Raw genomic sequence first — 12,675 nt, 5'->3', positions numbered from 1 at the left:
GAATACTTGTATATATTACGTAAATACCTCAAGATCTTGCTTAAGATAGTACACGATTCTATTATATATATTAGAGTAGAGCGTATATTCCAGGTTCTTAGATAGCACGTATTCTTCCCAAGAATAAAGAAGGAAATCCTCAAATATGCCTCGAATTATCTAGTATATTCCCAAGCAAAGCCCTCTCGAATTCGACCGTGAGGATCCCTATAGCCTATCAAGTATCTAAAGATACCACTATTAGTATTATGTCTCGATTTCGTAAATGGTCTCCCTATATTCAAGAACGGGAATAATAAAGCCTTACTAATTATAGACAAATGCTCCAAATTTATCCGCTACCTTATTAGGAAGAAAACGGATATAGCGGAAGCCTGGGCAGAAAAGTACTTTGAGCATATTTTCCGTAATTAGGGATTGCCAGATACTATTATTTCCGATTGAGATTCCAAGTTCATATTAGTATTCTAGACTAGGCTTTTCTAGCTATCCCGTACGAATCTAGTATTTACGGCTATATATTATTCTCCCGTAAATAAATAAGCTAAGCATATAATCCAAACCTTTATCCATGCCATATAATACGCCCTTAGTAATTAATATAATTAATCCGGTTAGGAAAATATTATACTATGGGTATAGCTTTCCATAAATAGTACTATTAATGCCTCAAGTAGTATTACGCCATTTTCCATTCTCTATAGTAGGGAAGCTAAGATAGCTTTTGGCAAGACTACTATAAATATAGATAATTTCTTACAGAACCGAAAGAATATCCGGGACAAAGCTATAGACGCGGTCGCTATTACTCAGGCCAGAATAAAGATCTACTATAACGCAAACCACACGCCGCCAAAATTCGGAGAGCTCGCATACCTCAGGATTAGCAAGAAGCATGAAAAGAATTACTATCTATAGAATTAAACCAAGCTCTCTTTTAATAAAATAGGCCCCTTTTAAATCCTGGAGCGCTATAAGGGAGATCTCTTATTTAAAATCGAGCTTCCGGAATGGCTTACGGGAATATACCTAGTTATATTAGTCGAATTCCTCGAACTAGCCTTACCTAATCCGTATAAGTATCTATGGCCAGAGCCTGAACATATTACTATTAAAGGAGAGAAGCGCTATATAATCGAGAAGATTATGGATAAGGAAATAAGAAAGGTCCTAGATATTAGAAAACAAGTAGCATTCTATAAGATCAAATGGCTAGACTATTAAGACACGATATGGGAGCCAGAAACCTTATTACGGTAAGAAGTCCCGCAGTTACTTAATATGTTCGAATCCGAGCAAAGATACCGCTACTAATATTACCTGTCCATAAAGATATTAAACTAACCTTTATCCGCAATAATATTAAACTACGACAATAATACCTAGCGCAAGGAGATGGCATCTACACATTAACTAACCTCGAAATACTAGAAGAGTACTATTAGGTTCCTTATACTACTTTTTTAATATCTTTTTTAGAAGTTTTCGTAATCACAAATCGCTTCCGTCATATTATAAAGGTAAATCACTATTAATTTACCTTATCCCGCTTCCCGATTTACCTTGAGAAGTGCTCGCATAAATATCTCATTACCAAAAATTTTTCTTAATACTATATATTCGTAATTATAATCATAATCGTAACCTTATTAATCCACTAACTATTTAAACGAATCATTTCCCCTTACTTAGCTATTCAAGTTCCCTTATCTAATTAATTCCACTATAGACTCTCGATCCCCCACTAATATCGCCAACGCGCTTATAGAAGCTCAGGATAACTATATCTTTAAAGACGCCACCGAAGTCATTAAAGCTATTAAAGATCCCGTTACCGAAGTCATTAAAGCTATCAAAGATCCCGCCACCGAAGTCATCGAAGCTTCTACTACCAAAGTCATCAAAGCTCCCACCGCCGAAGTTATCGAAGCTCCTACCGCCGAAGTTATCGAAGCTCCTACCGCCAAAGTCATCGAAGCTCCCACCGCCAAAGTCATCAAAGCTCCTACTGCCAAAGTTATTAAAGCTCCTACCGCCAATACCATTAAAGCTCTAGCTAAAGGTACTACCGCTCCCGCTACTATAGCCACTCTAGCTAAAAGCACTACCGTTCCTATCATTCCGATTACCATAACCAAACCTGAGCCACCGGCACGTATTACGCTAGTTCACGAGGTCATCCCTAAGGTCTCTACATGTATCATATTTAACGGAAAGACCTTTAATCAACCATACCAGGCCAATTTAAGTAGTAATAATAGCAGACTCTCACCGGTCGCATTCATTATACTAATATTCGAACAGGAGTATTTCCGCGGTCAGCTTTCCATAAGCTAGACCAGCACTCGCGCTATCGACCCGCCAAACACGAAGCCTTCTAAAAAGGTCAATCCTCGCGGTATCCACAGTCACACTCTCAAGATTAATATTAGCTCTCTTAATATTAAGGCTTTCACGATCGTCCACGCCGCCAAATACGGCCCCTTACCAGAAGCTTTTGGCTACCAAACCACTAACCCAAAGGCTAATAACTATTTCGACGCTACGGATAAGGCATATATCATATTTCACATAAAGAAGCTAAACGCCACCGGTACCAATATCCCATACATGAATACGCGCGATTACTCGAAATACCTCAAATCCCTCTCTAAGGAGATCCTCTCTACTAAGCGGCAGAAAGAACCCATATTCACGTTCTTCCTAGTTATTAATAATGCCGCTTATAGAATAAAGATATTCGGAAAGCTCAAGAATAAGATTCTCGTAGATAAGGCTCTTAATCCTCTCAAGGCTTAGGTAAAGAACTCTCCGAACAAGTAGTTATTAATAATCGGAAATATCCTCTGTCCCCACGAATTCCCTCCTGTCTCTAAGAAAGGCTAGGTTATTATAAATAAGACTACTTGGCAAGACTAACTAGAGACTCATATATATCAAATCTACGCTATTACCTGCAAGCATAATCTCTCCAAGGGCCATTATACTAAGTAGAAGGCTACGTTATTTAATATCTCTTTTATAGCCTTGCCTGGAACTTCCTTTAAGAATAATAACTTCAATAATAATCTTCCTAAGATATACTTACTATATATTAATTAGAAGAACTCAAAGCTTAATCGTCCTAAGGCAGGTAACATAGTTCGTATCCGCATTCCATTCGACGTCCCCGACTGCCCAGAATACACAGGCAAAAATACTAAGCGCCCACGTATATTCCCTCAAGATTTCAATAATAATGGCACCTTCCGTGAGGATTTCAATAACAATACACAAGAAGCAGCCGAGGTCCGTCGGGAGATCTCTACAGAAGCCATAGCTAAAGAAGAGCTACGCTAGCTATAAACATGAATGGGAATTATTTAATAAATAAACAAGTATACTCTAGTAAATAGTCTACCCATTATTATTTTCCATAGACCCGATTTCCGCTTCCGAGGCCCTAAAGGCTACGAATATTGAGTAGATACCGAAATTCCAAGCCACAAGACTAATTTTCGTAATCTTGAGTATCTACGTATTAAATTTAGTAAAGCACCAAAATTCGGTATCTCTATTAAGCCCAGTTATTCTAATAGGACATATCGGGATCTTATTCATAATCTAAACAAATTCTTCTAGCTTAAGTCAGATCCAAATACGGCCCTAGCAAACGCGCATCTTACCAAGTATTTCCTTGCTTTTAATAATACCTTAGAATACCTAGTTATTAATTTCTTTAATAATTATGCTCCAAAGAACTAGGAAAAGATATGTAATAAGCTCTCAGATTAGCAAAAAGACTCCCTTATTAATAGCGCATCTAATATTTATTATGCTTACTTACGTATTCAAGGAGTAGTAGTATTAGCGAAGTCAAGAATTAGCATGCTACTAGTAGCTATAATAATTGCAAAGAATATTCAGGAGAAGCGCACTAAGAAGTTTAATGCCTTAATTATCCAGGAAACGAATATTAGAGTCAATTATCTTGCTTTGGAACTAACTAAGGAGCTAAAGCATTATAATATTAAAGGCACTATTATTCGTCTCGGTTCTTTGCTAACTGAGAATACGAAGTTTAATACGAAGATATTAAAGCCATACTTTATTAATAACTTTCACGATAATAATAAGGAGACCGAGATATTTATTACTACACGTTACCTCTATAACATTACCAAATCCACTAATGAGACTCGCAAGGTTAGTAATAAGCGTTTTACAGAATCTGTCAAGAACCTTACTCTCTATAAGGCCATGTGGTTTAAGGCCAATACGGAACGTGACTCTAACTAGTAATATGCGGCGCTACTAGAGAAGTTAAAGTATATCCGAAAGAACCCGGATAATAATATGGTTAATTGAGCTCTCGTCCGTGCTAGTCGTAAGTAACTATGTAAGGACACCTTGGGTAGTGCCAATACAGTAGTTGCCATATCCGGACAAGCCTTGCGAACTATAGCATAGCAAGTAGTTCCTTTCTATATAGTCATAGTTCTCGATAAAGGCAGAAAGCGCACCCCTGCTATGACCTGTGCACTTATCGGTGCCTATAGAATTATCGGTTTTATAATTAATAACGGAGATCCTATTTAAATAAAAGTCTTCTTTAAATCCGCTACTAATCCCGAATACTAGAACATGTTCTATAAGGCTGAGACTATACTAATCTTAATAAAAACCGGCCAAATAACCTTACACGGCATATTCCTTAATAAGCAGTTCCGTATAAACACCCTAATACTTACGAACTTCATTAATTATACCTTTTACCATGGCCAGATAGTTAATGCTATTAAGACGGTTACTTCTTTACCGAACGTGCTATTCTTCAAGGAATTATTTAATAAGAAGCTTGGCATTCCACACAACTTCGCCGTAGTCGTCGTTAAGAAATCAAAGAGTTTTATTAAATCCGGTAATAACTCCATATATAATCCGGCCACTCAGTACTTCGTAATCGAACTTATGGAGGAAGCTTAATATATGCTTTAATTAGACAAATACACCGCTAATAAGGGCATGTCCTTCGCATTTATTAGTCCTTACAAGGCAGAGGCTATAATAATTCAGACAGAAATCAACCACCGCGGCCTAAAGAACTGCAATGCCCTTGTCTCTAAAGTTATATAAGGCATTAGTCAAAACAGTGTTTTCCTAATGCTGCCAAATGCTTACTATCTGACTGAATTTGGCACGGAACCCCGTCGATTACTCATTGAAATTACTAGATACCACAATAGTCTTGCAATTATTATCCCAGACGGCGCTTTAGCTTATGAAAACTATAACCTTAATAGTGAGTTTGAGATATTCAGATCGCATATTAGGAATATCAAGATACTCATAGAAATGACTAAGACTCAAGGAGTCTATATTAAGCTCCAAGCCCCAGATACATCGGAGTGTTTCCAATGCGGCCAGAAGGGTCACACCAAGAGCACTTGCACCGTTTCTGACAAGGATTACCTGCCCCCTTAATACTGGAACTGTCTAGAACGAGGTCATAATGCCCGTAAATACAAGGATCCAAAGAACGAAGCCTTACGCCCACAAGTTAAGAAGGATGCTAACGGAAACCTTCTTAATAGAAAGAGCTATAGACGATGCGGTTCCACAAAGCACCTCAAATTCGAGATTAGCGGCTACAAGAAATGTAACTCCTGTGAGCACCGAGGAGACGCATGCCCATTTATTAAGTGCAAGATCTGTAAGGAAAAGGGTCACATGGCTCAGTACTGCCTCAAGCGTTAGCCCTGCAAGTACTGCGGAGGTAATTACAGTAATCGTAACTGTACCGTCCCCAAGAAGCCCCAGACACGCGGAAACTTGTCGAACTATCCTGTAAAGCCAGACACGATTAACGAAGTCAAGGAAATCGACGAGCACGGTTTCAGTATTAATGAGATTAATAGGACTATTAAATACTCATTTATTATAGCTTAATCTCTGCCAGGTATTCCAATAAACAAGCTCCAAGAGGACATAATAATCAACTACGTCAAGCAATTATCCTATAAGGATATACCTGCTATTCCCGAAAAGGTAGAACGTCTTGAGATCACAGACATGTCATTCTATTACTCTCCTCGCGGTACAGAGGATTTTAATAGTAAGAAGGACTCTATTAAAGCCATCTTTATAATCCCGGCACGCGAGGAAGGTCTCTTTGCTTCTCCCTTTGGTAGTGAGGTTATTATCGAATTTCCAGATAATATATTCATTAAAGGTATTCAATAGCAAGAGAAGAAGACCGGAAAGCAATATGTCACTTGGTTTGAGCAAGCTCAGTTCTCTTCTTTTAACCAAGAGGCTAGCAGAGGCTATACCTATGTCCCTGAATTCGACGTCCGCTCAATCACTAATGCGAAGGCATTTGAGGACCGTCATGTAGCCCGTGAATTCGAAATTGAGGATGAACCTGAGGAAGTTGAAGCTGAGGAAGAAGTTGAAGGACAAGGCAATGGCTGGGGACAAGCTGTTCAGGATGGACAGGAGACTGGAGCTGTTCAGGATGAAGGAAAGGAGACTACTAGTAGTTGGGGACAGACTGGAGCTAGCGAAGGAACGGGAACAGGATGGTAGATATGAGGTTTTTTAGCTAGTTTGCTCGAGTTCGGAGAACTCTTACTACTGAAGGGGGGATGTTGTGACGTCAGCGTCACATGACCTGGCCCTAGCGTGGCACCCTGTACTTAGCTCGAGCTCCCCGCTCCTCTCTTCCTTTCTCTCTTTAGACGTTTACATACACACCCAATAGAGCTGATTGCCTTCAGGTCTTCCGCTCCGGGTCGTGATAGCTCAGATCATCAACAAAGGCCAGCCCGAAGAATACATGGATATAACCGGTGATACTTCAAGCAATGATGGCACGCCACATGAAATTAACGACGACGGAGTGGGTTCGTTGGTGGGCGACATTGGCAGACTTGACAAGGACCCCGATGCTCAGTCTAGCTTCGAGAAGCTTGACAAACGGAAGGTTTAGTCCAATAGTCCTCCTTCTCGACAGCCTTGGTATCAAGCTATTCACGACGCCTTGGCATTCATTGAGCAGGGAAAGAGACATGCAAATCCAGGCACAATACCCTCCCGGGCTATGATCAACACGGCCATGGCGGCAAACAACGGTGTGCTCCATCCACGCTTGAAGGATCGTCTCGGGAAAGTCATAGCCTAATACAACAAGAACAAGAACGCTCTCGGCAGAATCGAACGCCGCCCTGAGGCCAATTCAACTTCAACTATGATAATGAGTGAAACTTCGGAGCCCAGTGGCATCTAGGAAATCTACAAGGTGGGCTTCGTTGCGGGATGCGGAATATGGCGATGCAAACCGTGATTCTGGCTCGGAGGGAGCAGGAATGTTTGTGCCCGATGAAGAATCTGATCTGGACGAGTATGGAGGAGAATACCTGGAAGGCGAAGGTGATGATACAGAAAGTCAGAACGAGTCGAGCCCAGAAGTCGACAGCATGGCTAGCCTCGAGACTAACGATAGAAATATCGATGACAACCCCAATACTGGTACTTCCAACTACTCTTTCAACGTTCCCAAAGACGCAGATGGAGATGCCTCTATGATGAACGAAGCTCTTGCTGAAACTCCACAATTTCACAACAACCGAAGCAGCACGGCTTAAACTAAACCGAAGAAAAACCAAGACGTCATGTTTCGTATTTCGTGCACATTGCCTCCAGTCCCCAAAAGAAAGTAAAACCCACGACGTACCACAAGCTTCTTCCACTAGGCCCGTTGAAAATTGGTTTCTGTTTGAGCGTGCGCACTGGGTGCGTTACCAGATGATAGACTTGAAAAGGTCATGGGATCAAATTGTGTTCGGCTTTCCAGTTCAATTTCATCAAGATGCACCAAGACGTGCTAACCTGCAAGATGACTTTCACAAAAACAACGATATCGTGGCACTCGATGAAGACGGAAACGCAGTGTTCGACCTCAATGGAAGACAAGAGTGGATTAGGATGGATCAAACATGTCAAAGACCATAACGTGGTGGAGGGCGTTCCTGTAACATTTGTCGAAAGGTATCCTTGGGAGGCATTGGAAAATGATTGGGTGTCTCCTAAGCACAAAATCCAGGCCAAGAAGATTCTGGAGGACATCAAAGCGAAGAGGCCTAGCGAATACACTCGTAAGTCCACTTAACTACCGTTGGTCTCATTTATGGAATTGCATACTGATTCAAGAGACAGGAACAGAGCAACACATTGTAGCCATGCGAGACTATTGGATCAAGCAGCTGAAGCAACGACCTAGAAACGCCGTCGTACCAGTCAAGAGCGCAAAAGACCCAAAACCTCGAAAGACTGGCAAAGCTCCTCACTATATCGAAACCTTTGGGAATTCCGACGACGAATTAACCAATGCCGAACAGAGGGGAGGGAAGTCGTTCGTAACGGTTCGAGGACATGATCCCAAGGTCCCAGGAGCTTCCACCCTACTTTCCAGCAGCAAGAGGTCTGCGTCCTTGGACACCACCTCCAACATTGGTTCTAGCCACCCGATCTGGTTGGATCCCCAGCTCCACCAAGTCAACAACCCAGGTCCCCAAACTTCGATCACACCGACAGGTCAAGGAATTGGTACTTCCGAAGCCCCACCTCCTGAAGTTCCAGTCCCTTCGGCCTTGAGGAGTTACGAAACTGTCGAACTCATTGCTCTGCATTTAGCATGCACACCGAACTTCCATCAAATGATGAGATTAGATGGTAAGATGTCAATGCGATCACTTGACAAGAACTGGTTGTGTGGCCTAGATCTGCCTGAGAGGCAATACCGGAACTTACGAATGACACCGCGTGGCTGGCACACTATCAGCGTCGCAATTACTATGAGGCCATCAAAAGACGAGCGTCAGAAATCTTTGAACAACTTCCAAAAATGACCAGAACGCCGCTGGAGAAGCCAATAAAAAGACCCGCGCCTGTCGTTAGCGACCACTGGATTGCCATTAGAGAGGACCTATTTCGCTATCACGAAGCGCGCTGGGACCTACTTGATACAGAAAAGAGTCTTGACGAGCTGCGAAATACCATGTTAAATGCACCATTGCAGGAACATTCAAAGCGGATGTTAGCCATGGAAAGAGCCGAGAGAGATTGCCAGGCCGCTCTTCTGGCTACCACACTGGAGTGCACAGTAGCTAGAGAAATTGATAAGCTGCTGTCATGGGTGTCAGAGAGTTTTTCGGCATCCGTATACCAAGGTTCTGGGCTATGCTCACATGAAGCAGCAATCAACAAGGTCATGAAGCTATACGACGTCGATTTCGGTCGGCCCCAACAACGCTCAAAGTTTAGTCCTTTCAATCGTCGAAACGACTTTTCCAAAGCAGCCGACCTCCAAGACTACAAGTATCCAATCACATGCAAGCCACTTTCCAGCACTCTTTCTGCGTTTGCATCTGCATCCTTCAAGGACCACGATAAACGCTTGGCCGCCGAAGCATCGTTCATTTTCGATGAGATCAATCGCCTATTGTTCGAAACGAATTTCCATGTATTCATGGGTGTTGATAAAAGGTTGGACCATATGAAAGCCATGGCCCCTCGAGAACCCCGTGATTTGGACCCCCGTGACTTGTTGATGACAATTTGGACATGCCAGGCTGTATTTCGACAAGTTGAAAGCCGTATCAGATGATGGTCTCGATCAGAACCTTTAGATCAGATATGGCGCAGAATTGTTGCAATTATTGCATTGTGTTATGGCTGTACATCGGAACCCGCCTTCTTTCTGAGCACAATGGATCACCAACTAAGCGCGCTTAGGGAGTCTGTTGGTAGGCTCCCCTTCGTCTGCCTCTAAGAATCAAGTTTGTTAATCACAGTATCCCTTCGTCCGGTGAGACATGTCCAGCGCTAGCAAGGGGGGTGTGGCTGCATGCAAGCCTCTTGAAGCGTAATACTATCCCCCCCCCCCGGTTTAAAGGGCAGACCCACCATTTTGTGGGTTGAAGGTATAAAGCACTTATTCTGATTGGTAGGGCACCCTAGGCAGCCTCTCGCACTGAGCAAGACTTGGTCTGTGATCAAGTCTAAGAAGGCTTTGAGCCCTAGAAGCCTCGAAATTCTAGCACTTTCTATTCGCCAAGCACCCTGTTAAATACTCACCAAAATGTCTCGGGTGCCCTTTAAACCAGGGGGGGGAGAGTAAAACGAGATGAGGCTTGCGTGCAGCTACACCCCCCTTGCTAGCGCTGGACATGTCTCACCGGACGAAGGCTATCATAGGTTGCGGTCGAAGCGAGCACACGTACGAACCCAAAGCAATATCAGATCGCCGCGCATTAGTCGCCGAGATTGCCATTTGTATCCGAGGGTGGTTATTGGGGTCGATGAGATCGCGAGACAAAGTTTTGCCTTCCGTATTAGCGACGCTGCTACCCTAATTAGGCTAGATCGGCTCCTTTAAGAACCCCGACTTTGCTAACACGCGAGACATGTTTTCTGCATGCAGGCAATTCGTGGAGGATACACTTTACTCCTGTTCTTATGTCTGAATTTTTTAATCTTTTTTTCCCCAAGTCTATTTGCCACAAGATTCAGAAGTTCGTCTACTCGCAGGCCATTCCTCACTGTGTTCGGGCCAGCTCGCCCAAACAGAGTAAGGATCAGCCGACGAGTAGTTCTACTCTTTTGAGTAGAAATGCTGACCATTTTCATACCGTGATAGGACAAAGACGAATGAAATACAACAAGTCGGGTTTTCGGTACTACTGTCCCCCCCCCTCCTCCTAAATAATTGCTAGCAGGTATGTTTTGGGTATAGGTGCGGGTAGGAATCTAGGGTATTTAACCAGTGAGAAAGTGTCTTCAAGCTGGTTGGGAGCCGCTGGCAGGGCAGAAAGCCTTCGGGAATCTTCTACGAAGGTACTGGTACGTGCACCCTTGGTTTGATACACAGACCAAATTTTGCCCTGTGCAACATGGCGGACCAGGCCCTGAACCACTTAAAAATCGTGCCTCATTGAAAACTGGGGCGGTGGAGGCCGCTGGCAATTATGTAGGGAGGGGGTTAGTAAATTTACCACAGTAGATAGCCGTACACCAGAGTTTGGAGTAGTGAAGCTTTCTTCCCCAAGCCACATCACAGAAAACCAATTGAACAACAAAGTTCAGCCACCTAGGCTTCCTGCCAGGCTTTCACAGAATCAAAAACATGCAGCACAAGAAAAACAAACTATTCGGAGCGGGCATATCTATGGAGCGTACCTCCCATTTTCGGGGAACAACCCTGCCCCTCTTGCTACAAGATGGCCCCTATAACAAGGCTATCGTTGGCCATATCTCGCCTTCTCCTCTCCTACTTCTCGTCCCTTCCCAAGACCCACGCTGATGGCACCGTCTCCCTCCAGCTAGCGCCTGCTTTCTCCTCGGTACGGCCTTGTGTGCAGAATTGCATTGACGGTGACGGATTCGGCGGATGCTGCGCGGGGGTTTTGGGTCTCATCGGGTGCAATAATCTCGACTCCTGCTTCTGCCGCACAGATTTCGAGAGCTCCGTCTCGTCAATTCTAACCTCGTGTATCAACGTGCAGTGCAATACACACGAGATAGACTTATCCGCCGGCGTCTCGCTATACAACGGATACTGCGGCATCGATGGTGCCACGCTGAACAACTACCCGACTTCGAGCAGTGCAAATCAAGTCGCCGGCACAACTACGCTGCCAGTTTCGCCAGGAAGCACGCCAACTGTAGTTGTGGTCAGCACCGCGACATCCACCTCAGGCTCATCGACATTGGCAACAAGCATGAGTGAGTGGCCTATAAAAATGATGGTCGTGCCAGTGCTCGCTGCCCTGGTACTTAGCCGCGCAAACTTGCTCTGCACATAAAGTACGAATGTGCTAACGCAAATGTAAGCAACTTCCACTATCTCTAAGGCACCAATTCAGCCGGTTACTATACATTCGACGCTGACAGTACCAGCGCCAGGAGCGGGGAGTTCAGGAGCTCGCCAAGGCGATAGTGGTGGTGGACTAAGTTCTACCGAGAAGATCACAATCGCATGCAGCATTTTGGGAGTTGTGCTTGCGTTCTTTGCGCTCTTCGTGGGAAGAAGATGGTGGGATACTGTGTCGAAGGCACTCAGATAAGACAGATCAATGCAGTACTCTCATTCTTAGAATAATAGATAAGGAGAGGTTAGATATAGGAGTTACCATATATACCCTCAAACCACAAACACCGGCGCCTTATCACGTGACATCAGCGTTTCAACCATGTGTTAGCAAAACCGTCACATTACCCCTCCCCTTTAAAAGAACTCGCCCCGAGTGTCGAGTCTCAAAAAAACATTCCTTTCTACAGCGTCCGGCCAGCTCGTGCGACTGGCAGGGGCCAGGGTGAGGGCGGGGTGTGTTACATAATCCACTAGGGGCGGAAGGAAGGTACTTTAGCTAGCTACCTCCGATAGAGAATACATTATCTTTCTGCCCTTACTCTGGCCTTTGCCATCGTTGAGGGCCCCCGGGATATCCATCTCGTAACAGAGTGGAAGGCGCACATTTCTTGAACGCTTGGCAGGGCCGAAAATTGTGGTGGCTGATGTCATTCCAGGTGTTCCTTTTTGGAGAATGCCATGATTGTCAGTCCCATATGGAATGAATCCATCGTTCAACTTCTCCTATATTTTCGGTCAATGTGTCGGATCAAGTTGGGCCTTCC

The 12,675-nt window shown here is 43.8% G+C and overlaps 5 protein-coding genes across 5 annotated transcripts; all 5 read left to right on the top strand.

The window, feature by feature from the left end:
• Positions 1-1,208: 1,208 nt before the first annotated feature.
• Positions 1,209-3,339, top strand: K444DRAFT_689993 (uncharacterized protein; the record flags this gene model as incomplete). Its single annotated transcript, XM_024887754.1, has 4 exons — positions 1,209-1,256; positions 1,702-2,187; positions 2,449-2,766; positions 3,103-3,339. 4 exons carry the CDS (start codon positions 1,209-1,211, stop codon positions 3,337-3,339), a joined length of 1,089 nt encoding a protein of 362 aa, XP_024744273.1.
• A 1,803-nt stretch (positions 3,340-5,142) lies between these two features.
• K444DRAFT_689992 (uncharacterized protein) lies at positions 5,143-6,567 on the top strand (the record flags this gene model as incomplete). The annotated part of the gene is made up of 4 exons (XM_024887753.1): positions 5,143-5,281; positions 5,480-5,647; positions 5,939-6,174; positions 6,223-6,567. The coding sequence occupies 4 exons, from the start codon at positions 5,143-5,145 to the stop codon at positions 6,565-6,567; spliced, it is 888 nt and encodes a 295-aa protein (XP_024744272.1).
• Positions 6,568-7,096: 529 nt separating this feature from the next.
• Positions 7,097-7,625, top strand: K444DRAFT_623553 (uncharacterized protein; the record flags this gene model as incomplete). Its single annotated transcript, XM_024882290.1, has 2 exons — positions 7,097-7,112; positions 7,258-7,625. The coding sequence occupies 2 exons, from the start codon at positions 7,097-7,099 to the stop codon at positions 7,623-7,625; spliced, it is 384 nt and encodes a 127-aa protein (XP_024744271.1).
• A 112-nt stretch (positions 7,626-7,737) lies between these two features.
• Positions 7,738-8,932, top strand: K444DRAFT_14201 (uncharacterized protein). Its single transcript, XM_024870542.1, has 2 exons — positions 7,738-8,135; positions 8,197-8,932. The coding sequence occupies exons 1-2, from the start codon at positions 7,850-7,852 to the stop codon at positions 8,886-8,888; spliced, it is 978 nt and encodes a 325-aa protein (XP_024744270.1). The 5' UTR covers positions 7,738-7,849; the 3' UTR covers positions 8,889-8,932.
• Positions 8,933-11,103: 2,171 nt separating this feature from the next.
• K444DRAFT_606308 (uncharacterized protein) lies at positions 11,104-12,192 on the top strand. Its single transcript, XM_024878962.1, has 2 exons — positions 11,104-11,866; positions 11,938-12,192. Exon 1 carries the CDS (start codon positions 11,259-11,261, stop codon positions 11,841-11,843), a length of 585 nt encoding a protein of 194 aa, XP_024744269.1. The 5' UTR covers positions 11,104-11,258; the 3' UTR covers positions 11,844-11,866; positions 11,938-12,192.
• Positions 12,193-12,675: the final 483 nt, after the last annotated feature.

This window comes from Hyaloscypha bicolor (assembly GCF_002865645.1).
Source record: "Hyaloscypha bicolor E unplaced genomic scaffold K444scaffold_10, whole genome shotgun sequence".
NCBI classification, from domain to species: Eukaryota; Fungi; Ascomycota; class Leotiomycetes; order Helotiales; family Hyaloscyphaceae; genus Hyaloscypha; species Hyaloscypha bicolor.
This window is presented reverse-complemented; position numbering and strand designations above follow the sequence as displayed.

Coding starts and splice junctions, on each gene's coding strand:
- K444DRAFT_14201 (XM_024870542.1), top strand. CDS start 7,850: ATGCACCAAGACGTGCTAACCTGCAAGATGACTTTCACAAAAACAACG. Junction 8,136..8,196: donor GAGGCCTAGCGAATACACTC/GTAAGTCCACTT, acceptor TTCAAGAGACAG/GAACAGAGCAACACATTGTA.
- K444DRAFT_606308 (XM_024878962.1), top strand. CDS start 11,259: ATGGCCCCTATAACAAGGCTATCGTTGGCCATATCTCGCCTTCTCCTC.